This window comes from Oncorhynchus kisutch, linkage group LG28 (assembly GCF_002021735.2).
Source record: "Oncorhynchus kisutch isolate 150728-3 linkage group LG28, Okis_V2, whole genome shotgun sequence".
Classification (NCBI taxonomy): Eukaryota; Metazoa; Chordata; class Actinopteri; order Salmoniformes; family Salmonidae; genus Oncorhynchus; species Oncorhynchus kisutch.
The window spans coordinates 626,644-651,916 of record NC_034201.2 but is presented as its reverse complement, the minus strand read 5'-3'; the positions used below and the strand labels follow the sequence as shown (position 1 = coordinate 651,916).

At 42.7% G+C, this 25,273-nt stretch overlaps 2 protein-coding genes across 2 annotated transcripts; both read right to left on the bottom strand.

Moving 5' to 3' along the window:
- Positions 1–358: 358 nt before the first annotated feature.
- Positions 359–9,002, bottom strand: LOC109872427 (arylsulfatase I). The gene is made up of 2 exons (XM_020463623.2): positions 8,279–9,002; positions 359–3,841 (listed from the first exon to the last, which is right to left on the bottom strand). The coding sequence occupies exons 1-2, from the start codon at positions 8,584–8,586 to the stop codon at positions 2,431–2,433; spliced, it is 1,719 nt and encodes a 572-aa protein (XP_020319212.1). The 5' UTR covers positions 8,587–9,002; the 3' UTR covers positions 359–2,430.
- Positions 9,003–15,135: 6,133 nt separating this feature from the next.
- On the bottom strand, positions 15,136–16,264 carry LOC109872948 (NADH dehydrogenase [ubiquinone] 1 alpha subcomplex subunit 2). The gene is made up of 3 exons (XM_020464381.2): positions 16,131–16,264; positions 15,438–15,544; positions 15,136–15,322 (listed from the first exon to the last, which is right to left on the bottom strand). Exons 1-3 carry the CDS (start codon positions 16,232–16,234, stop codon positions 15,231–15,233), a joined length of 303 nt encoding a protein of 100 aa, XP_020319970.1. The 5' UTR covers positions 16,235–16,264; the 3' UTR covers positions 15,136–15,230.
- Between the last annotated feature and the right edge of the window lie 9,009 nt (positions 16,265–25,273).

Genomic DNA, 25,273 nt, shown 5'->3' with positions numbered 1-25,273 from the left:
GTAGTGACTGGGTGTATTGATACAGCAATATGAAGTGTAATTAATAACTTTACCATGGTCAAACGGATATATATTTTTACCCATGTAACAAAACAGTAGGTGCCCTTATTTGCTAGACGCTGGAAAACCTCAGTGGTCGTTGTGGTTGAATCTGTATTTGAAATTCACTGCTTGGCTGAGGGACCTTACAGATAATTGTTTGTGTGGGTTACAGAGATGAGCTAGTCATTAAAAAAACCTGTTAAACACTATTGCACACAGAGGGAGTACATGCAACTTATGTGAATGTTTACTCTTGAACGTATATAGTTTGCCATAACAAAGGGGTAGGATTACGTATTGACTCAAGACATTTCGGGATTTTATTTTTCCTTTATTTGTAAACATCTAGAAACACATAATTCCACTTTGACATTATGGGGTGTTGTGTGCAGGCCAGTGACACAACACATAATTCCACTTTGACATTATGGGGTGTTGTGTGCAGGCCAGTGACAAAACAAATCTACATTTAATCCATTTTAAATTCAGGCTTTAACAATTTTTATTTATTTTTTAAAGTCAAGGGATGTGATGAATCATTCCTGAAGGCACTGTAGTTATGTGATGACATCACCATGCCCCACGTACCTTCGAAATTATTCGGCAATCATCAATAAACAAAGAAAAACTAAAGAAAAAAACCCACCAAATGTCAAATGGATAAACATTTAGTTGATCTTTAGAACATTTATTCTATTGCTGCAGTTTCCATTACACATGTTGCAGTGTTATTTGCGACATAGCTTTTGCTTTGTAGTATAAACTTCAATGGAAACCTGCCTAACATGCACATATTTCTCTTTAAAATGGACCATTACTTTAAAACTAGCAAAGATCCTACTCTGGAACTTAGATATGCCCATTGAATATATTATGTTCAACAATAGAAACATTTGCCAAATCAAAAATGGTACATTTTACATGTCTATATTTTACAAAATGCTTTAATGTAAGACAATTATTATTTAACTCCAAATACTACTCATATTACAGAGAAAGCTGTAAAACACTATCACGTCTTAAATCTGCAATCGGTAACGGTTGTCCATTTGTCCATTTGCAATATTCCAATAGCAAAGAAGTTTTTAAACAGGGAACACTGTTTTTTCCCTCAGACATCAGCACAACATTGCACACGCGATAGAAAAGTATAGAATGTACTACTTATATCCTTCCTGTTTGGCCCTGTCTGGGGGTATCATCGGATGGGGCCACAGTATCTCCTGACCCCTCCTGTCTCAGCCTCCAGTATTTATGCTGCAGTAGTTTATGTGTCGGGGGGCTAGGGTCAGTTTCTTATATCTGGAGTACTTCTCCTGTCTTATCCGGTGTCCTGTGTGAATTTAAGTATGCTTCCTCTAATTCTCTTTCGTTCTCTCTCTCTCGGAGGACCTGAGCCGTAGGCCCATGCCTCAGGACTACCTGGCATGATGACTCCTTGCTGTCCCCAGTCCACCTGGCCGTGCTGCTGCTCCAGTTTCAACTGTTCTGCCTGCGGCTATGGAATCCCGACGTGTTCACCGGACGTGCTACCTTTTCTTGACCTATTATTTTACCATGCTGGTCATTTATGAACATTTGAACATCTTGGCCATGTTCTGTTATAATCTCCACCCGGCACAGCCAGAAGAGGACTGGCCACCCCACATAGCCTGGTTCCTCTCTAGGTTTCTTCCGAGGTTTTGGCCTTTCTAGGGAGTTTTTCCTAGCCAACGTGCTTCAACACCTGCATCCTGGGTTTCTGTACAGCACTTTGAGATATCAGCTGATGGACAAAGGGCTATATAAATACATTTGATTTGATTTACAAATGTTTTTTTTACAAAACAAATGCGCTTGGTGCGGCCAATGGCTCTGTTTTGCCTATCGCGGATCACAGCTTTAAAAGGAGGCCCAGGTAAGGCCAAAAAAGATACAAATGTCAAATACATGTCAACAATCCTTCCTCCGAAGGACTCTTCTATCGATTAAATGATATGAAAGTCCCCAAAATCATGGGCTTGTTTTGTTCACGAGGAATCACCCATTAGCTTCTGTTGAATTAAAACAGTTGTTTCTTTACTTAGATATTTTCAAAAATATAGAAAAGAAAAACAGGTCAGTTCATGTCACTACTGCTGAAATAACCCCAAGTGAGTAGGTCAACATAAACATGTTGAATTCACTTAGCTCCGCACTACAAGTGGATCAAATTGGACATGTAATAAACACAACAGAACCCAATAGTCCTACATCCAAAACACATATGACAGCACACTCAAAGAGATGCAGTATAGTAAACATCATTTTCCATTGTCACACACACACAACGTGTTTGCTGGCTCAGATTACTCTTGCAGTGTAAAATGTATAGGCTACTTGTGACTGAGTGTCATTGACTTTCCCACCTCATATTCTATTGGACATTATCCTTGTATTCAGTTTCTTGAAAAAGGATCTCAGTTTGCACAGCTTGCATTTCTTCTTCTTTTTATTCCTCCCTTTCTTATAAACCCCGTTCCATTTCGGCTCATCCTCGTCCCCCCCGACCCAGGGTACCCAGGCCCCCCCGTTGCGGTCTGGATTGGCCCGGGGATCGTCGGTGGGGAACCTAACAGGGACGGCAGTGCGGTTGTAGTAGGCCAGACGTGCTAACAGCTGTTTGACCACATCAGGCCTCTGCACAGCCATGTCACTGCGTTCATAGGGGTCTCCTGTGATGTTAAAGAGCCACACAGACTTCCCTGTTCCCTCAGTGTTCCGCTCCAGGTTCCACCAGCTGCCTGGGAAGTTGGCCAGTACCTGTGGTGGGACCCAGTCTCCATGGCCCGGGTCCCCTGTTAGCAGCTTCCAGTCCCCCACCCGGATGGCAGCTTGGACCGAGGTGTCCCACACATGCTGGGCCTCCTGTCCAGACCCAGACGCCAGGCCAGAGCGCCGGTGGAGTGGGTCAATGTTATGGAGGATCTCCAGGCGTGGGGACTCCCTGCCCTCACTGATAGTTGGCCATACATTGTAGCCGTCAAGACCCTCAGTCTGTGACACGTTACCCCCAGCCAGACCAACCAGGGTTGGGTACCAATCAGTGATGTGCAAGAGGGCCTTGGAAACCCTCCGCTTGTGACGCAGCAGGGGGCTGTGTACGAAGCCCACCCCACGGACCCCTCCCTCCCAGTAGGTCCCCTTACGCCCTCGCAGGGGCCAGTTACTCCCCCCAGTGAACGGCTGGGCACCGTTGTCAGTGGAGAAGATGAGCACACTGTTGCGGTAGTAGCCGTACTTGCGCAGAGCGTAGGTGACATTGCGCACAGCCTCGTCGACGATGGACACCATGGCTGCGTACTTTCTTCTGGCTACGTTCCCCATCCCGCGGTAGGGGTAGATGTAGGCCTTGGGTGACTGGAGGGGCGTGTGGACAGCCTGGAGGGAGAGGAACATGAACAGGGGCTGGCGGGACGGATCGTGAGTGGATAGAATCTTGCGTACCCTCTGCGTGTAGAGGTGGGTGGAGAACTTGCCTCCACGGCCCCAGGCCACGGTTTCACCCTCGTGGAGGTCGTAGCCACACAGGCCTGGTCCGTCACAGGAGCCATACGTGTAGTAGTCCACACTGCCCGTCAGAGAGCCAAAGTAGCTGTGGAAGCCACGGCGCGTGGGCAGACACTCCTTCCTGTAGAAGCCAAGGTGCCATTTGCCCACCATGTGAGTAGCGTAGCCCGCTTCCTGCAGCCGCTGTGGGAGCGTGGTCATATCCAGAGGGAGGCAGTTGGGCTGGCGAGGCCGGATGATAGAGTGCTGGAGGCCTGTGTGGATCTGGTATCTGTGTAGGGAGAAATAATGTCCAATATTCATCTTCATTCATTGTGTAAAATAAACCCATTCAACGCTGGAGCTGATAAATAGAGTCATGATGCTGAGAACACTCTTATTGAAGATACACTTTCCACACAGATAAGTAGGCTGTGATCTACCAACCATTAAATGACTAGGTGGTTGGCAAAGCTTGTTTTACAGTCTGAGTGCAGCTTTCAAGACATAAAAGGCAATTCATTAAGTCAATTAGTCTTGAAGGAAACTCTTCTAAACATTAGCATCTGTTTTCAGAAGTGTACAACAGCTTGTCACCCACCAGGGAAGGAGAAGGGTACTGTTGGGATACTTTACAAGGATATAGGTGAGAGAGCAAAGGAATGTTGCAGGAATCAGAAGAACGAGTATATCCCCCTATTGAACTATAGTAAACCCCACAATGGCTGACGTTGAAAAGGTGCTGCGGCCACTAACAGAAATACCAAAACATTCTAGGTAAAAGAGATATTGAAGTTTTCATCAGTCCTGAACATGTACCTATTTGTATTACTGTGTAGTACTACAGTTACACTGTACCACATGAAAACACTTGCACCTTGTCCCTCTATAACATTTGTCTGGCCACCCACCCAGTTTCTTAGCGTGGTCTGATATTTGGGTGGTCTACACTGCAGTAAGCAGACGCACTCCACTTCCTTCAGACCAAGTCCCTTCCTCCCACGACCCACACCAAAGTCCAAATGAGCATGTGGTGAGAGAGAGTCCACCGAGAGTTCATGTAATGGGTGACACAGTGCAGATATGCACACACCTATACAGAAACAGTCTATGGCTCGACTCTCCCTCTCTCTCCCTTCCTCACAGCTTTAATAACAGCCAATAGGATGGTGTCTATTAGGCCTTGGCCTTCCGTCCACATCTCTTTCAGGCACATAGGGAGTGTGTCATGTCCTCACTCCTCAGCCCAAAAAAACAACTGTCTTGCTCCTGTCCTGTCCTGCCCCCCCCCCCCCCCCCCCCCTGTGGGTTGTTCATTAGCTGAGAGTTGCTGGAGAGAAAACAGCTCATTCAATTCTTCTTAGAAACACTGGGGTGAACTGTGTCTTTCTGCGAGAGATCCTCTAGTGACAGGCTACCAACCAACCCCATTACACGCACGCATGCACGCACACACACACACACACACACAAATCAAATAAATATCAAATAAATATCGGCTGATATCTCAAAGTGCTGTACAGAAACCCAGTCTAAAACCCCAAACAGCAAGCAATGCAGGTGTTGAAGCACGTTGGCTAGGAAAAACTCCCTAAAAAGGCCAAAACCTAGGAAGAAACCTAGAAAGGAACCACACACCCACACACACACACGCACACACACACACACACAAAATGTTTCCACAAACGTACATTGTCCTGATAAGACCTCCCCCAAGCTGTGAACTTTAAGAGATGTTAGGACATATCAACAGGTATAACCTGAGTACTAATGTATAACCTACTCTGAGTACTAATGATAGAGGGAATATAGCCCGTGTGTGTTTCAGACAAATTAACTTTGAGGAGGCAAGGTATAACCTACTCTGAGTACTAATGATAGAGGGAATATAGCCCGTGTGTGTTTCAGACAAATTAACTTTGAGGAGGCAAGGTATAACCTACTCTGAGTACTAATGATAGAGGGAATATAGCCCGTGTGTGTTTCAGACAAATTAACTTTGAGGAGGCAAGGTATAACCTACTCTGAGTACTAATGATAGAGGGAATATAGCCCGTGTGTGTTTCAGACAAATTAACTTTGAGGAGGCAAGGTATAACCTACTCTGAGTACTAATGATAGAGGGAATATAGCCCGTGTGTGTTTCAGACAAATTAACTTTGAGGAGGCAAGGTATAACCTACTCTGAGTACTAATGATAGAGGGAATATAGCCCGTGTGTGTTTCAGACAAATTAACTTTGAGGAGGCAAGGTATAACCTACTCTGAGTACTAATGATAGAGGGAATATAGCCCGTGTGTGTTTCAGACAAATTAACTTTGAGGAGGCAAGGTATAACCTACTCTGAGTACTAATGATAGAGGGAATATAGCCCGTGTGTGTTTCAGACAAATTAACTTTGAGGAGGCAAGGTATAACCTACTCTGAGTACTAATGATAGAGGGAATATAGCCCGTGTGTGTTTCAGACAAATTAACTTTGAGGAGGCAAGGTATAACCTACTCTGAGTACTAATGATAGAGGGAATATAGCCCGTGTGTGTTTCAGACAAATTAACTTTGAGGAGGCAAGGTATAACCTACTCTGAGTACTCATGATAGAGGGAATATAGCCCGTGTGTGTTTCAGACAAATTAACTTTGAGGAGGCAAGGTATAACCTACTCTGAGTACTAATGATAGAGGGAATATAGCCCGTGTGTGTTTCAGACAAATTAACTTTGAGGAGGCAAGGTATAACCTACTCTGAGTACTAATGATAGAGGGAATATAGCCCGTGTGTGTTTCAGACAAATTAACTTTGAGGAGGCAAGGTATAACCTACTCTGAGTACTAATGATAGAGGGAATATAGCCCGTGTGTGTTTCAGACAAATTAACTTTGAGGAGGCAAGGTATAACCTACTCTGAGTACTAATGATAGAGGGAATATAGCCCGTGTGTGTTTCAGACAAATTAACTTTGAGGAGGCAAGGTATAACCTACTCTGAGTACTAATGATAGAGGGAATATAGCCCGTGTGTGTTTCAGACAAATTAACTTTGAGGAGGCAAGGTATAACCTACTCTGAGTACTAATGATAGAGGGAATATAGCCCGTGTGTGTTTCAGACAAATTAACTTTGAGGAGGCAAGGTATAACCTACTCTGAGTACTAATGATAGAGGGAATATAGCCCGTGTGTGTTTCAGACAAATTAACTTTGAGGAGGCAAGGTATAACCTACTCTGAGTACTAATGATAGAGGGAATATAGCCCGTGTGTGTTTCAGACAAATTAACTTTGAGGAGGCAAGGTATAACCTACTCTGAGTACTAATGATAGAGGGAATATAGCCCGTGTGTGTTTCAGACAAATTAACTTTGAGGAGGCAAGGTATAACCTACTCTGAGTACTAATGATAGAGGGAATATAGCCCGTGTGTGTTTCAGACAAATTAACTTTGAGGAGGCAAGGTATAACCTACTCTGAGTACTAATGATAGAGGGAATATAGCCCGTGTGTGTTTCAGACAAATTAACTTTGAGGAGGCAAGGTATAACCTACTCTGAGTACTAATGATAGAGGGAATATAGCCCGTGTGTGTTTCAGACAAATTAACTTTGAGGAGGCAAGGTATAACCTACTCTGAGTACTAATGATAGAGGGAATATAGCCCGTGTGTGTTTCAGACAAATTAACTTTGAGGAGGCAAGGACTCCATCTAAGCATTCGTGTCGTTCCCTTTCAATTATTTTCCTACCCGGGCGCTCATATGGTTGTGTTTATCCAGTCTTTAGCAGCCCTCATCCATTGTTTCACAATACTGGCCTCATCCTGCAGCTCTCCACGTTGCTCTCAACAGCAGATGTTTCTGCTCATGTGCCCTGGGTAGAAACAGAGGTATCTACTACAGCATTGATCTTCCCCAACAGTTTACAGCTCTTTCCTGGTAAGTTATAGTAGAATAAGTGACTATTTGGCAAATGACAGTATCCCTGACCTCTACTGTAGATGTATTCAATCTCTGTTCAATGTCTGTGGGAAAATGAACCAATGTTGTTTAGCTTTCCCAACTCGCCTTCATTCGCTGAGAATTCCTAACTTTATGAATGATCATCTAACTCATCTGTTATGACATACTGTCGATGCCAGCAGTAGTACTTCCAGTAAATGTTGTGGTTGCTCTGGATGAGTCAGCTCAAGGGACACAGCATCAGTGCAAACATTTAACAGTTGTTTTCAGTGCTGGATGAGACATTTCAAAGTACTCTACATATGTTAGGGCACTGCACTGTTCAGCCTTTTCTTCTTATTTTGTTTTTAACCTTTAACCTTTAACCTATTTAACTAGGCAAGTCAGTTAAGAACAAATTCTTATTTACAGTGACAGCCTAGGAACAGTGGGTTAACTGCCTTGTTCAGGGGCAGAACAACAGATTTTTTAGGGACTCTGAGGCCCTAAGGGGAACACAAGTTGGCTAACAAAGGAATGCCTTGTACCATGCATGCACATATTTATCACCAAACGCAACCAGCATCTTGATCAGGAGATGATGCATTATAACGTTTTGTGGTTTCTCTACACTTGTAATTACTCACCTGGCTGTACACTGTCATTGCCGATCATGTTGCCTACATAAAACAATACGTGTTATGTTTAATCTGTGATCAAGAGAACCAATTACAAGCATATGTTTAAGGATATCCGTGTCAAAACGCCTGATGCTGATGGTGAGGCTTTTATGCTTACCTGCCCGTGATCAACTGACTGCGTGACGGAGTGCAGATAGGTTGAACATAGTAATTCTCCAGCTTCACCCCCTCCGCGGCCAGTTTGTCCAGAGTTGGAGTCCGAATGTCCGGGTTGTGATAACCTATGTCATTGAAGCCTTGGTCATCCGTCAGTATGAATATAATGTGTGGTGGTTGCTTAGGCTCAAACGTAATAGAGGCATCGTTTTGAGTGTGCTCCTCCACTTGATTCGGCTTGATCCAGTCCATGGATAGGTAGCCAAAACTTAGCAAACTGACCATTGAGAGGCTGGTAACTGCGTGCATTTTTACTGATTTTAGAGTGCACTTGGACAGATCCGTTAGGGTACTCGCACTCTAGTCTCTGGTTTATCTTTTTGCATTACACACATTCTTGAAATAATACGTATACACACGCGCGTAATTGATGATCCTAGGATGCAGAGTGGAAACATTGTTTCTGCCGCAGATTCTCATTCGTCATCATGACGGTCTTCTGCGTTTACAACGTCCAAGCTTCTCTTCTGTAAACTTGACCTCTAAACTTTGAAAGCTACTACTGCACATTATAAAGTTGCATCGTTTCCAGGCACGCTGATAACCATTCCCTAGTCCCCACTAAACACTGGCCGGCCAAGTATGGTTTGATATTTACAGTAGCCTACATTAGCCTATCTTTTCCACTATTTCTCCTCTCAGTGGTTGTTGTTAACTCCGCCCGCGTCTCATCACCGAACATGAAACAAGACCCCTTCATTGACCCACCCTCTGCCCCTGCTTCAAGAAAAGCCCGGTGCGGCTCATTTCAAGGAAAGTTGTCTAGACCCTGCATTGAAAAAAATGCAGTTTTCTTATGCTATAAGTTTTTTTTGAAACGAACATAAATCAAACATCTCGGATTACGGGTAGAATCGCTCTATTATTACAGTTAGAATGGGAGTAGGCTACAGTGAACATACCACAATTAGGCCTTTCTTGTGCTCAAGCATGCCCGTGTTATTTAAGGAGCTGCATTTCAAAAGTTCTACGACATAGTTGATATTTTCATGACATGATAGTAACTCTATTATTTAATGTCAGAATGGGAGTAGGTAGGCTTCAGTCCACCTACACATAGGCTTATGCTGTGGCTACTGCTCTATTCCAGAGGTTTTGTGAGGGACCATGCCCTTTAGAGGAGAGAATCATGAAACAGGACACCTACCTCCTAATCAGTCTATGTGTGCAGTAATCTCGCACTGCATTACATATCCCTTTATAGACTCCATGCCCTCGGCTAGGATGCGGCTACAAAGAGAAGGTACAGTTGAATTCGGAAGTTTACATGCACTTAGGTTGGAGTCATTAAAACTTGTTTTTCAACCACTCCACAAATTTCTTGTAAACAAACTATAATTTTGGCAAGTCGGTTAGGACATCTACTTTGTGCATGACACAAGTAATTTTTCCAATAATTATTTACAGTGGGTCAGAAGTTGACATACACTAAGCTGACTGTGGCTTTAAACAGCTTGGAAAATTCCAGAAAATGATGTCATGGCTTTAGAAGCTTCTGATGGGCTTAGGTGACATCATTTGAGTCAATTGGAGGTGTACCTGTGGATGTATTTCAAGGCCTACCTTCACACTTTGCTTGACATCATGGGAAATCCAAATAAATCAGCCAAGACCTCCACAAGTCTCTACAAAAAATGGTAGACCTCCAAAAGTCTGGTTCATCCTTGGAAGCAATTTCCAAATGCCTGAAGGTACCACGTTCATCTGTACAAATAATAGTATGCAAGTATAAACACCATGGGACCACGCAGCCGTCATACTGCTCAGGAAGGAGACGCATTCTGTCTCCTAGAGATGAACGTACTTTGGTGCGAAAGGTGCAAATCAATCCCAGAACAACAGCAAAGGACCTTGTGAAGATGCTGGAGGAAACAGGTACAAAAGTACCTATTTCCACAGTCAAACGAGTCCTATATCGACATAACCTGAAAGGCCGCTCAGCAAGGAAGAAGCCACTGCTCCAAAACCGCCATTAAAAAAGCCAGACTACAGTTTGCAACGTACATAGGGACAAAGATAGTACTTTTTGGAGAAATGTCCTCTGGTCTGATGAAACAGAAATAGAACTGTTTGGTCATAATGACCATCGTTATGTTTGGAGGAATAAAGGGGAGGCTTACAAGCCGAAGAACACCATCCCAACCGTGAAGCACGGGGGTGGCAGCATCATGTTCTGGGGGTGCGTTGCTTCAGTTCTGGGGGTTCGTTGCGGACTGGTGCACTTCACAAAATAGATGGCATTATATTGAAGGGAAATTATGTGGATATATTGAAGCAACATCTCAAGACATCAGTCAGGAAGATAAAGCTTGGTCGCAAATGGGTCTACCAAATGGACAATGACCCCAAGCATACTTCCAAAGTTGTGGCAAAATGGCTTAAGGACAACAAAGTCAAGGTATTGGAGTGGCCATCACAAAGCCCGGACCTCAATCCTATAGACAATTTGTGGACAGAACTGAAACAGCGTGTAGGCAAGGCGTATAGGCAAGGAGGCCTATAAACCTGACTCAGTTACACCAGATCTGTCAGGAGGAATGGGCCAAAATTCACCCAACTTATTGTGGGAAGTTTGTGCAAGGCTACCCGAAACGTTTGACCCAAGTAAAACAATTTAAAGGCAATGCTACCAATACTAATTGAGTGCATGTAAACTTCTGACCCACTGGGAATATGATGAATGAAATAAAAGCTGAAATAAATCATTCTCTCTACTATTATTCTGACATGTCACATTCTTACAATAAAGTGGTGATCCTAACTGACCTAAGACAGGGACTTTTTACTTGTGAGGAATTGTGAAAAACAAGAGTTTAAATGTATTTGGCTAAGGTGTATGTAAACTTCCAACTTCAACTGTATATGTAAGGTTGATGGAGAATCAGATTTACCCGTCACCATTAGAGGCCCCTGCAATATACGTGTGTTTTCACATGGTACGCTTCATGCTGTCAAATAAAACACTAACAACAGGGATGTAAAGTACTTAAGTCAAATACTTTAAAGTTCTACTTAAGTTGTTTTGGGGGGTATCTGTACTTTACTATTTATATTTTAGACAACTTTTACTTTTACTCCAATACATTCCTATCGAAGATAATGTACTTTTTACCCCATATATTTTCCTTGACACCCAAAAGTTACATTTTTTTAATGCTTAACGGGACAGGAAAATGGTCCAATTCATTATATATATAAAGAGAAGGTCATCACTACTGTCTCTGATCTGGCGGGAAATGGAGGTGGTAGGCAACAGGGAAATGTGTCATGTTCCAAATACTTCATTTGTAAATTATGTCTGAGTGTTGGAGTGTGCACCTGGCTATCAATAAATGTAACAAAAAAAAATTGTGCTTATCTGGCTTTATTAATATAGGGAATTTGGAATGATTTATACTTTTACTTTTGATATTTATGTATTAGTTTAGCAATTGCATTTACTTTTGATACTTAAGTATATTTAAAACCAAATACTTTTAGACATTTTACTGGGTGACTTTCACTTGAGTCATTTTCTATTAAGGTATATCTACTTTTACTCAAATATGACAATTGGGTACTTTTTTCACCACTGCCTAACAAGTACATCCCTCTTCCCTCTATACCCCTAGGCACAATATTACCTTTACAGTGCAACGAAAGTGTGCCAGAAGTTCATCCGATTTCACTCAACACAAAGCAAGGATTTTGCTGCTTCCCTGCGACGCCACCACCAAAAAGTACCACAATGTCAAGTGTCAAGAATCCACCAACGTTGCCTGACTAACATCTATGCCTGCAAATGTTTTCTTTATCAACGGTTTCCTTTTTTTGAATAGGAAGTATGCCTGTGTACCCAGAATAACCTTGTTGACCAGCCCCAGAGCAGAGGAGGGTCTCTGCTGCCATGGGGTTAGCTTTAGCTCCAGTGTTAGTGTTTAACTTGGCTGCAACTGGATATTTATGGTCCACCTGGGCATTAGGAAACAGACAGTGGGTTTTTAACCGCTCTGTAGCATTCCACCATTGAAGCTTTGATTTTCTCTCTCCGTTTTCCACTGGAGAGGGAAGTGCCCCCGATTATTAACCTTAGTTCATAAGAGCTGTCTTCCATAGTTTCGTTACTGAGGTTTTTGAAACGTTCTGTTTGCCTTTTGTCCTTGAAAGTCCTTTCCTCCCACACTGAAAAAAGGAAATAGGTATTTGTAAGGAGACACAGCATTAACAACTTTGAAACTGTACAGCTTTGTGAAAGGGAATGTTCCAACAAAACAGAGAGCATGAAAGTGAACTCTATTGATTTTCTAGCGAATTGATGGATTAATCGTCCTCGGTGGTTGAAGTGTGTGTGAAGTCGCAGGATACGGTGCAAATGCCCTAAATGCAAAGACCTGCTTTGAGAGGGGGTGTAGTTGTAACACTCACAGCAAGCAGGGCGTTAGACTTTATTAGACCGCAATAATACCAAAACATTCACCGGATTTGTTCTGGCATTAGTCAGGATTACATGAAACTTTACTTGGCTGTATGTTTATTGACAGAGATTTAATGCCATTAGCAGTCCTTCTGTCAACCCATGTAAGATTTTATTTGTGAGGGAAAAATATTTTCTTTCCTTCCCCTCCCTCCCATCCCTTGGCACAAAGTAACAGCCAATAGGGGAGTTGTCAATGGGCATTCATTCATTGAACAGGTTACTGATTATGCATGGTTATGCATTTCCTCTTTACTAGAATAAGCCTACTTCTCTTTCACACGTGTATTTCAGTGGTATAGTTGCTGTAGTTGTCTGTACTGTAGTAATGTGATTGAAATAACGATAAGAATACAAAAATAAATCACAGTACAGATTGGTATTTGAGATCCAATATCATTTTTACTGAATGGCAGACAATGATCTGCCAATGATCATTCATGTTAGAAGATGTTCCTATATTTAAAGTGGTTGGACCAGAGGAATGAGCAGTTGGCATTGGTGGAAGGAAAAATAAGAGGAAACAGGCAAACGTGTCATGTTCCAACATGGAAAGCACAAGACTATGCCCATGCGGTTAGCGTTCATATTTACTCTACTCACTGAAACTCACACATCTGCTCCAGCATTTATCTGGTGGTTTTGTCATGATATACACACAGAGAGTAAATGAGACAATGTGTTATTAATGGTTCATTGACCATCATAGCGAAATGGTTTAGCATGAGAAGATATTTCTAGTCACATGAACCAAAGTTTGAACGGGAAGAGTCTGTTTTTTGGTTGGGCTGATTTAGCACATATCTATTATTTAACAGAGCCAGAAGCCAGGTATGACATCAGATTAGAAAATGTGTTCTGTGATTTGTTTAGTTTTATTTTGTATACATGGCACCTAAAATCTGAATTGCGTATCCCAAAGCACATAACAAAACAATAACATTGTAACACAGTAGGGAAGCTAGGGACTGGAAGAATGAATGACGAATTGAAGCAGTTACGATGGCATTATAGGTGGAGGAACTTCAGGCATGGATGGTCACGGAGGAGGGAGCCGGTCAGAGTCAGTGACAGAGTCAGGTCCGCAGCCTCAGCAGCTCACCTCACCATCCTGTCTCCAATGTCCTTGCTCCGGGCATAGTAGCTTGATGGTTAGATAACTAGCTATCTTACTCCTCTCCAATAACTCTGTGTATCACCCACTTGGGTGATGCTAACATTACTTCTGCCACAGGGTGCTGAAAGCTCCACCACACATAATTCAAATCCAGTGCAGGCAAAAAGTCCAAGCTAAATTCTTGCTTGATAAATTACTCTTTGCTAAGAGGCTACTTTTGTTTTAAAATAAAATGGTTAAAAAGAGACACAGTAAGGTACTTAATTTAAACCAGAAATGATTTGATAAGAGATAAAAATAAAACAGCTGCATTATAACTTTAAAGGTAAAGAGAGTACATTCACTAGTACAAGCCATCTTCATATACAGTTCTCTACTTTTCATGAAGTCAGCGTTCGGGCATTCAAGTCCAATGAGTTCTGTCCTCTACATGTGCATACTTATGGTTCTAAACATGCATTTTAGGGCAGGGTTTCCCCAAACTCGGTCCAGGATCCCCCCCACTTTGTTTTAGGGAACATCTGTATTGTGATAGATTTTAACCATATATTTTATACATGTAGTAACCTTGCTAAACCAGGCATGTGTTGACATGGAAAGGCAAAATAGTCATACCATCCTATTCAAAGTGTTGATTGAACTGGGTACAGTAATTAACACATTTGCACTGCCTGAAAGTTGGCAAATACACCGAAGATGGGGTTTGCAAAGTTACCTAATTCTAAAATGCTTTAGGTATTAATATATGCTTGGTTTAGCATGGCTATCTAGAGAACATTATCAGTGTAGTACTGATATTATCTAGCATGTTGCGAGTTTTATTTTCTGGTCTTTAAGCTATGAACACTGCCACAGAACTTTCTGTGGAAGGAAAGGGATTGAAATATTTCAGATAACAATTAACTCCTCTCCCATTTCTGATCGTTTATTGATAATGATGAACATGGTTCTTTTAATCTGGTTTCTTTACTCAAAAGCTAATTACTGAAGTGTTTATCTATAGCATGAATATAAAACTACATTGTTGCCAGGCACTTGTGTATGAACCTTGCACTGCAATGCGGATAGCCTGGTCGCATTGTCTCGGACAGACCATTGGGTACATAGAACAAGCTTCTTTAACTTTCTGAGTTTGACAGTATTGGGTGCACATAAACATCAGCACTCCTACAAGCTTCACATTCCTACGAATGGAATGAAATTCACATGAACACATCAACGCAGCAGCTTGTCACAAGTTAGTACTCAGATTTATTAAAACAGCAATAGAGATGTGATACACATGTCATTTACAAATCACTGTCTTCGGGGCAGCTGGACTGGTCATGCTTTTGATTTCACAACTGTCTCCAGCGCTTTAGCCACTTGGTCAGCGTTCATATTGTCAAGGGCCACACTGCTCTCTTTACCAAAATCTGCAAAACAGGTACATTTGAAAGAACCAAATGAATACATGGCCATAAACATTGCAGTTGAATTGGCATACAGTGAAACATGTTAATCACCTAGCTACTGAAACAATGCTCTCACCATATCTTGCCCAAAGCTTAGGTTGAACACCTGAGCACTCCCTGATGAGGATGGGGAATGTGGGGTTTGCTTTCTTCAGTTCCACATAGTGCTGCTCCACAAAATCCCTGAAGAACATGGAATAAACAGTTATTTCACCATTTCATAATACTAGTTACTATCCACATACTATTCCATAGTAGTGAAATAGCTAGCTATTAAAACAAGGGAGACAATTCTCACTGGTAACGGGAAAGCGCAATACAGCTGACTGATAAAGCGGCCTCATTTAGATGTATACTGTTGAATTAGTATCACGATAAATCATATATTTATTTTTTTATTTTTTATTTCACCTGGTAGGCTAGTTGAGAACAAGTTCTCATTTGCAACTGCGACCTGGACAAGATAAAGCATAGCAGTGTGAGCAGACAACAAAGATACGTCATATAAAGGATGTTGTAGCGCTGTATCTAGCTAGATAGGTGCATGGTCTGCAAATTATTTCAGTTGAGCTGATTGCAATTGTTTGCTAACCTACTATGTTCACATGTAACGTTAACGCCTGTCTGGCAGTGCAGTAGCTTGTGCTAGTTATGAGTAACGCGGTGACCGCTAACGAAGTACCTAACATAGCTATGGTGATAATTCTAATATTGGTTAACACATTTCGATTCCGTGAACATATAACTGCCGTCACGTTTGAGAAATTACCTTGCTCCTTGACTCGCAGGCGATGTCTGGCACAAATGTAGACGAATCTCTCGAAGGTTTTTAGCAAGGTTAGAGCCAATGCCTCGTACTACGGCAGCGGCCATGATGTTTTTTTCTGCTTTGGGTGAATATTCCTGAACACGCCCATATCTCAACAACAAATCATCTAAAAGAAGTGTTGTAATTTGAACCAATCACTTTCCACGTTCAAGATGAACGTAAAATTCGGGCCAAGAAGAACACCAATCGATGAAGATTGCCACAAATCGAGCAGTCATTTCTATCAAAATTAATCTAGCCGCTATTATAAATTTAACTTCACGCTAACTCTGATCACAAACTCGATATGTTACTTGAGAGTGTGATCAATTTATTTCAAAATGCCCAAACGAGAACGAGAGAGAAGCTAAATTACATTTATTTTGGATTTGTTTGAGCTAACGTTACACCAAATATGTTCTTATTGTTCAATCTGGGGTTATACACTAGCTAGTTTTGGCGTTTGTTTATAGCTAGTTAATTAACTAACGTTACAGTGGTGGAAAAAGTACATTAATAGAAAATGATTCAAGTAAAGGAGTAGGTCACCCACATATTTAATTTGAAATATACTTAAGTATCAAAAGTACATGTAATTGCTCAAATATACTTAAGTATTAAAAGTATAAATAATCTCAAATTACTTATATTAAGCAAACCGTTAAAAAAATATATTTGCTAGGCATTCAAAATTGAATGAGTACTTTTGGGTGTCAAGGAAAATGTATGGAGTAAAAAGTACATACTTTTCTTTAGGAATGTAGTAAAGTAAAAGTAAAAGTTTTCAAAAATACAAATAGTAAAGTACAGATATCCCCAAATATTACTTAAGTAGTATTTTTACAAAATTTTACACTGGTTAGCTAACCATCTGACCTACTACTAGCATTATTAGCTAATGTTCCTGAATCACTTTGTGTATAAGCGTTGAATTACCCATTCAATGTTCACTGCCTATATTTGGATTCACATTTCCTGGCTCAAAACAGTTGCTTTGAATGCTGAAAATCATAGTTTAAGAACACTTTTAAAGGCTCAAAGGATAAGATGATCCAACTTTCAAACAAATTATTTTTGGCTAGCCACTGCAGTCAACATGTGTACACGATTAACAAGCTAATTAACTACAACATGCTCTTGTCACATGGAAATATGGCCATGTGGGAACCCTAACCTTATAAACGTTCTAGTAATTTATCCTTCTGATTTTAGAAAATAATTTATCGCTGATATGAAAGACAAGGTACTTGTGTTTACAAAACTACCGCAAGCGATGCGTGTTAATGTTCGGGCCGAGCCTCTGGGCTCTTAACAAAACTCCCCCGGACAGAAGATAGTTATCTAGGGTCTATGAATAGGCTACAGCATGGTATGATCTGCCCCCCAGAGCAGCCTCACTACCTCAGCAGCCCTGCCGATGTGTAATTATTGTTACAGACTCACAGGGGTAATTTTGGCTCCAGCGGATAGTATTTGAGGCAAAGCCAAACCTGAAACTGCATTCGCCTCTCTGTGAGAATGTCTTTATATAACATAATCTATCCACAATAGTTTTATTACTTGTACTATGGTAAAACACTTTCTCTAACCTGTAGTGGACTTTGTGATATGTTTGTGTTTCTTCTGACCAGAGGGAGACCTGTGTTTCTTGCTTTGGTCATAGGAAAAGGTTACCATTGAAAGCGGCGATTTCTGGGGTAGCGTTAAGTGCGGAGGTGGAGCAATTGAAGTTGAACATTCCTGATGTTTTTGACGCCCACCATTTGATGTGAAGCAGACCGGGTGGGGAGCGTGGTGAAACAGAGGTGTCATTGTCAGTGCTTTTGAGTCAGCGTCTGTACCAGACAAAAGCATGTTAGGGTAGATCATTTATTTTGATAGAACAACGTTTATGGTCATGTTGCAGCAGGAGGCAGATTCCAAGATGTGGGAAGTGTGCATGGGACAGAGAATTGTGTAGATTCTGTGAATAAAGTTGTGTGTGTCAACTGTAGGGGTGCTCATGTTGCTGGGGATCGGAAGTGTCCAGTGCGAGAGTGGCCAGTTGAAGTGGCCAGAGTCAGACCACTGCAGAAAGAGGGTGTCCTATGAATGTCAGTGAAGAATGTGGAGGAGGATGGGTCAAGGGTGAGTGATCCTGCGAGGATCCCAGTGAGTAGTAGATTTGTGCTAGTGTAACAGTATAACTTTAGACCGTCTCTTCGCCCATACCCGGGCGCGACCCAGGGACCCTCTGCACACATCAACAACAGTCACCCTCGAAGCATCGTTACCCATCGCTCCACAAAAGCCACGGCCCTTGCAGAGCAAGGGGAACAACTACTTCAAGGTCTCAGAGCAAGTGATGTCACCGATTGAAACGCTATTTAGCCGCACCGCTAACTAAGCTAGCCGTTTCACATCCGTTACACCAGCACAGAGGGATAGGGCAACAAATGATTTATGCTTCTGTAAGGTTGGCTTCTTAGCATTCACAGCAATGGTTATCAACTGTACTGCAGAAATGGAATGTAAATCACAGTGTAGATATTGTGGTGGCAGCTGCAGAGACATATTTGGGTATACAATATTTGACTTCAGAAGAGTTATAGTGTGTATTGAGGCATTGTGTCCCGTCTTCCAAGGCCGTTGGAAGACAGATAGGGTCAAAGTAGTGGAATGGGGTAGTGTGTTTTAATGAGTGTAGGTGGCAGCTGCAGAGAAGTACCTGGGTGTAGGAGATTTTGCTGAAGAAGAGTTAATAGGGTGGTGATTTTAATTTTATGGAACAGTGGTATATAAACTCAGCAAAAAATAAATGTCCTCTCACTGTCAACTGCGTTTATTTTCATCAAACTTAACATGTGTAAATATTTGTATGAACATAACAAGATTCAACAACTGAGACATAAACTGAACAAGTTCCACAGACATGTGACTAACAGAAATTTAATAATGTGTCCATGAACAAAGGGGGGGTCAAAATTAACAGTCAGTATCTGTAACAGTCAGTATCTGGTGTGGCCACCAGCTGCATTAAGTACTGCAGTGAATCTCCTCCTCATGGACTGCACCAGATTTGCCCGTTCTTGCTGTGAGATGTTACCCCACTCTTCCAGCAAGGCACCTGCAAGTTCCCAGACATTTCTGGAGGGAATGGCCCTAGCCCTCACCCTCCGATCCAACAGGTCCCAGAACAAGCAGTATGGCTGGTGGCATTGACATGCTGGAGGGTCATGTCAGGGTGAACCTGCAGGAAGGGTACCACATGAGGGAGGAGGATGTCCCTATTCCACACAGCGTTGAGATTGCCTGCAATTACAACAAGCTCGGTCCGATGATGCTGTGACACACCGCCCCAGACCATGACGGACCCTCCACCTCCCAATCGATCCCGCTCCAGAGTACATGCCTCAGTGTAACGCTCATTCCTTCGACGATAAACGCGAATCCGACCATCACCCCTGGTGAGACAAAACCACAACTCGTCAGTGAAGAGTACTTTTTGCCAGTCCTGTCTGGTCCAGCGACGGTGGGTTTGTGCCCATAGGCGACATTGTTGACGGTGATGTCTGGTGAGGACCTGCCTTACAACAGGCCTACAAGCCCTCGGTCCAGCCTCTCTCAGCCTATTGCGGACAGTCTGAGCACTGATGGAGGGATTGTGCGTTCCTGGTGTAACTCGGGCAGTTGTTGTTGCCATCCTGTACCTGTTCCGCAGGTGTGATGTTCGGATGTACCGATCCTGTGCAGGTGTTGTTACACGTGGTCTGCCACTGCAAGGATGATCAGCTGTCCGTCCTGTCTCCCTGTGGCGCTGTCTTAGGCGTCTCACAGTACGGACATTGCAATTTATTGCCCTGGCCACATCTGCAGTCCTCATGCCTCCTTGCAGCATGCCTATGGCACATTCACGCGGATGAGCAGGGACCCTGGGCATTTTTCTTTTTGTGTTTTTCAGAGTCAGTAGAAAGGCTTCTTTAGTGTCCTAAGTTTTCATAACTGTGACCTTAATTGCCTACCGTCTGTAAGCTGTTAGTGTCTTAACATCCGTTCCACAGGTGCATGTTCATTAATTGTTTATGGTTCATTGAACAAGCATGAGAAACAGTGTTTAAACACTTTACAATGAAGATCTGTGTAGTTATTTGGATTTAGGTGTAGGGTTGGTTAGTGGTGCAAGTTTTTCCTTTTGGGAACAGGACTAATGAAGAGAATTGAATGTAGGTAGGCCGTGACTGGCCTCACGCTTTAATACAGTAGTTGGCGGTGTATGCACCTTTAAGTTGGATGCGATCTGCCAACCCAATCCCAAAGATGAAGAAGGCGACAATGCCTGCCAGTTCTTTGGCAAGTCCAACAGCTATGCTGAGTGCTACCCAGCCACCTGAGACCTCTAATTAATCCTTGTCACCCACAGTACATGTCATATTCTACAGTAGTCATTTTGACGTAGTTGGTGTACCTGTTTGATTTGAGTGTTCTCTCTCTTGCTCTCTGTGTTGCATCCCTGATTAAAGGAAGTGGGTTCTTTTTAGTTGTTGTAAAGAGAAACTCGACAATATAAAGCATTAACATCACAAAGAAGTTTATTTCCAACATGACAGCGGATACAACATAGCCGGTTCCAAGCTGAGTCCATCTGCAGCCAATCAAAGGAAGCACACTAAAATACCTTGGCCAACAACCAATGAGGCCTGCCAATTTTTTTAAAGGCACACGTAGCCTACATATCAATGCACACACTCAAACTATCTAGGTCAAATAGGGGAGAGGTATTGTGCTGTGAGGTGTTGCTGTTTTTTCAAACCAGGTTTGCTGTTTATTTGAGCAATATGAGATGGAAGGAAGTTCCATGCAATAAGGGCTCTAAATAATACTGTACGCTTTCTTGAATTTATTCTGGATTTGGGGACTGTGAAAAGACCCCTGGTGGCATGTCTGGTGGGATAATTGTGTGTCTCAGAGCTTCCGTCCCTCTCCTCGCCCCTACCTGGGCTAGAACCAGGGACCCTCTGCACACATCAACAACTGCTTCCCATAAAGCATCGTTACCCATCGCTCCACTAAAGCCACAGCCCTTGCAGGGCAAGGGGAACAACTACTTCAAGGTCTCAGAGCGAGTGACGTCACCAATTGAAACGCTATTAGTGCACACCCCGCTAACTAGCTAGCCATTTCACATCGGTTACACTGGCATGCATAGTATTTAGATCTGCCCTCTGATTACAATGAAGAGCAGAACATGCCGCTCTGTTCTGGGCCAGCTGCAGCTTAACTAGGTATTTTCTTGCAGCACTGGACCACACGACTGGACAATAATCAAGATTAGATCCTGCAAAACTTGCTTTTAGGAGTGTGGTGTCAAAAAAAGCATAGCATCTCTTTATTACGGCCAGACGTCTCCCCATCTTTACAACCATTGAATCCATAGGTTTTGACCATGACAGTTTACATTCTACATTCTACATTCAAGTAATTTAGTCTCCTCAACTTGTTCAACAGCCACACCATTCATTACTAGATTCAGCTGAGGTCTAGAACTTAAGTAATGATTTGTACCAAATACAATGCTCTTAGTTTTAGAGATGTTCAGGACCAGTTTATTACTGGCCACCCATTCAAAACAGACTGCAACTCTTTGTTCAGGGTTTCAGTGACTTCATTAGCTGTGGTTGCTGATTGCTTTATGGTTGAATCATCAACATACATGGATACCTATGCTTTATTTAATGCCACTGGCAGGTCGTTGGTAAAAATAGAAAAGAGTAGAGGGCCTAGAGAGCTGCCCTGCTGTACACCACACTTTACATGTTTGACATTAGAGAAGCTTCCATTAAAGATAACCATTTGAGTTATATTAGATAGCTCTGAATCCACGATATGGCAGAGGTTGAAAAGCCATAACACATATGTTTTTTTCAACAACAGGTAATAGTCAATAATATCAAAGTCTGCACTGAATTCTAACAGTACAGCTCCCACAATCTTCTTATTATCAATTTCTTTCAGCAAGCTTATAGGTACAGGCTGCAGGCCCAGACGGCATCCCCAGCAGGGCCCTCAGAGCATGCGCAGACCAGCTGACTGGTGTGTTTACAGACATATTCAATCAATCCCTATCCCAGTCTGCTGTTCCCACATGCTTCAAGAGGGCCACCATTGTTCCTGTTCCCAAGAAAGCTAAGGTAACGGAGCTAAACGACTACCGCCCCGTAGCACTCACTTCCGTCATCATGAAGTGCTTTGAGAGACTAGTCAAGGACCATATCACCTCCACCCTACCTGACACCCTAGACCCACTCCAATTTGCTTACCGCCCAAATAGGTCCACAGACGATGCAATCAACCACACTGCACACTGCCCTAACCCATCTGGACAAGAGGAATACCTATGTGAGAATGCTGTTCATTGACTACAGCTCGGCATTCAACACCATAGTACCCTCCAAGCTCGTCATCAAGCTCGAGACCCTGGGTCTCGACCCCGCCCTGTGCAACTGGGTACTGGACTTCCTGACGGGCCGCCCCCAGGTGGTGAGGGTAGGCAACAACATCTCCTCCCCGCTGATCCTCAACACTGGGGCCCCACAAGGGTGCGTTCTGAGCCCTCTCCTGTACTCCCTGTTCACCCACGACTGCGTGGCCACGCACGCCTCCAACTCAATCATCAAGTTTGCGGACGACACAACAGTGGTAGGCTTGATTACCAACAACGACGAGACGGGCTACAGGGAGGATGTGAGGGTCCTCGGAGTGTGGTGTCAGGAAAATAACCTCACACTCAATGTCAAAAAAACTAAGGAGATGATTGTGGACTTCAGGAAACAGCAGAGGGAACACCCCCCTATCCACATAAATGGAACAGTAGTGGAGAGGGTAGCAAGTTAAGTTCCTCGGCATACACATCACAGACAAACTGAATTGGTCCACTCACACAGACAGCATCGTGAAGAAGGCGCAGTAGCGCCTCTTCAACCTCAGGAGGCTGAAGAAATTTGGCTTGTCACCAAAAGCACTCACAAACTTCTACAGATGCACAAAATCGAGAGCATCCTGGCGGGCTGTATCACCGCCTGGTACGGCAACTGCTCCGCCCTCAACCGTAAGGCTCTCGAGAGGGTAGTGAGGTCTGCACAACGCATCACCGGGGGCAAACTACCTGCCCTCCAGGACACCTACACCACCCGATGTTACAGGAAGGCCATAAAGATCATCAAGGACATCAACCACCCGAGCCACTGCCTGTTCACCCCGCTATCATCCAGAAGGCGAGGTCAGTATAGGTGCATCAAAGCTGGGACGGAGAGACTGAAAAACAGCTTCTATCTCAAGGCCATCAGACTGTTAAACAGCCACCACTAACATTGAGTGGCTTCTGCCAACACACTGACACTGACTCAACTCCAGCCACTTTAATAATGGGAATTGATGGGAAATGATGTAAATATATCACTAGCCACTTTAAACAATGCTACCTTATATAATGTTACTTACCCTACATTATTCATCTCATATGCATACGTATATACTGTACTCTATATCATCGACTGTATCCTTATGTAATACATGTATCACTAGCCACTTTAACTATGCCACTTTGTTTACATACTCATCTCATATGTATATACTGTACTCGATACCATCTACTGTATCTTGCCTATGCTGCTCTGTACCATCACTCATTCAAATATCCTTATGTACATATTCTTTATCCCCTTACACTGTGTATAAGACAGTAGTTTTGGAATTGTTAGTTAGATTACTTGTTGGTTATTACTGCATTGTCGGAACTAGAAGCACAAGCATTTCGCTACACTCGCATTAACATCTGCTAACCATGTGTATGTGATTTAATACCATCTCTCAAACTGTCACGTTCGTCATAACGATGAGACCAAGGCGCAGCGTGATAAGAATACTTACTTCTTTTAATAAAGAAAAAACAGTAAACAAAATAACAACCCGACCATGACGCTATATGAACCGAGTGCTGACAGGCAACTACACATAGAAAATAACCCACAAAACCAAAATGGGAAATGGCAAGCTAAATAGGATCCCCAATCAGAGACAACGATAAACAGCTGTCTCTGATTGGGAACCAATTCAGGCCACCATAGACCAATAATAAACCTAGACTAACAAACACAATAGATATACAAAAAAAACCTAGACAGGACAAACAAGCATACCCACCCTCGTCACACCCTGACCTGACCAAAATAATACATAAAACATAGAAAACTAAGGTCAGGGCGTGACACAAACACTACAGCTCCTCCCATGTAACTTCAACTAGATTTGAGAACCTTTCTATCTTATTTGACCTTTGACAATGTTTTTCTCCTTGTCTCCTTGGCTTGATGTTCAACATCTTATTCATATGTCTTTTCACACAGTTAAACATTAACCATGTACAGTGGGGCAAAAAAGTATTTCGTTCAGCCACCAATTTTACAAGTTCTCCCACGTAAAAAGATGAGAGAGGCCTGTAATTTTCATCATAGGTACACTTCAACTATGACAGACAAAATGAGGGGGAAAAAATCCAGAAAATCACATTGTAGGATTTTTGATGAATTTATTTGCAAATTATGGTGGAAATACATATTTGGTCACCTTTCTTGCTCTCACAGACCTGTAACTTCTTCTTTAAGAGGCTGCTCTGTCCTCTACTCGTTACCTGTATTAATGGCACCTGTTTGAACTTATCAGTATAAAAGACACCTGTCTACAACCTCAAACAGTCACACTCCAAACTCCACTATGGCCAAGACCAAAGAGCTGTCAAAGGACACCAGAAACAAAATTGTAGACCTGCACCAGGCTGGGAAGACTGAATCTGCAATAGGTAAGCAGCTTGGTTTGAAGAAATCAACTGTGGGAGCAATTATTAGGAAATGGCAGACATACAAGACCACTGATAATCTCCCTCGATCTGGGGCTCCACGCAAGATCTCACCCCATGGGGTCATAATGATCACAAGAACGGTGAGCAAAAATCCCAGTAACAAAGCCTACCATCAGTAACACACTACGCCGCCAGGGACTCAAATCCTGCAACGTTTGCCATGTTTCAGTCGATATTATGGAGTTAATTTGGAAAAAAGTTTGGCGTTTTG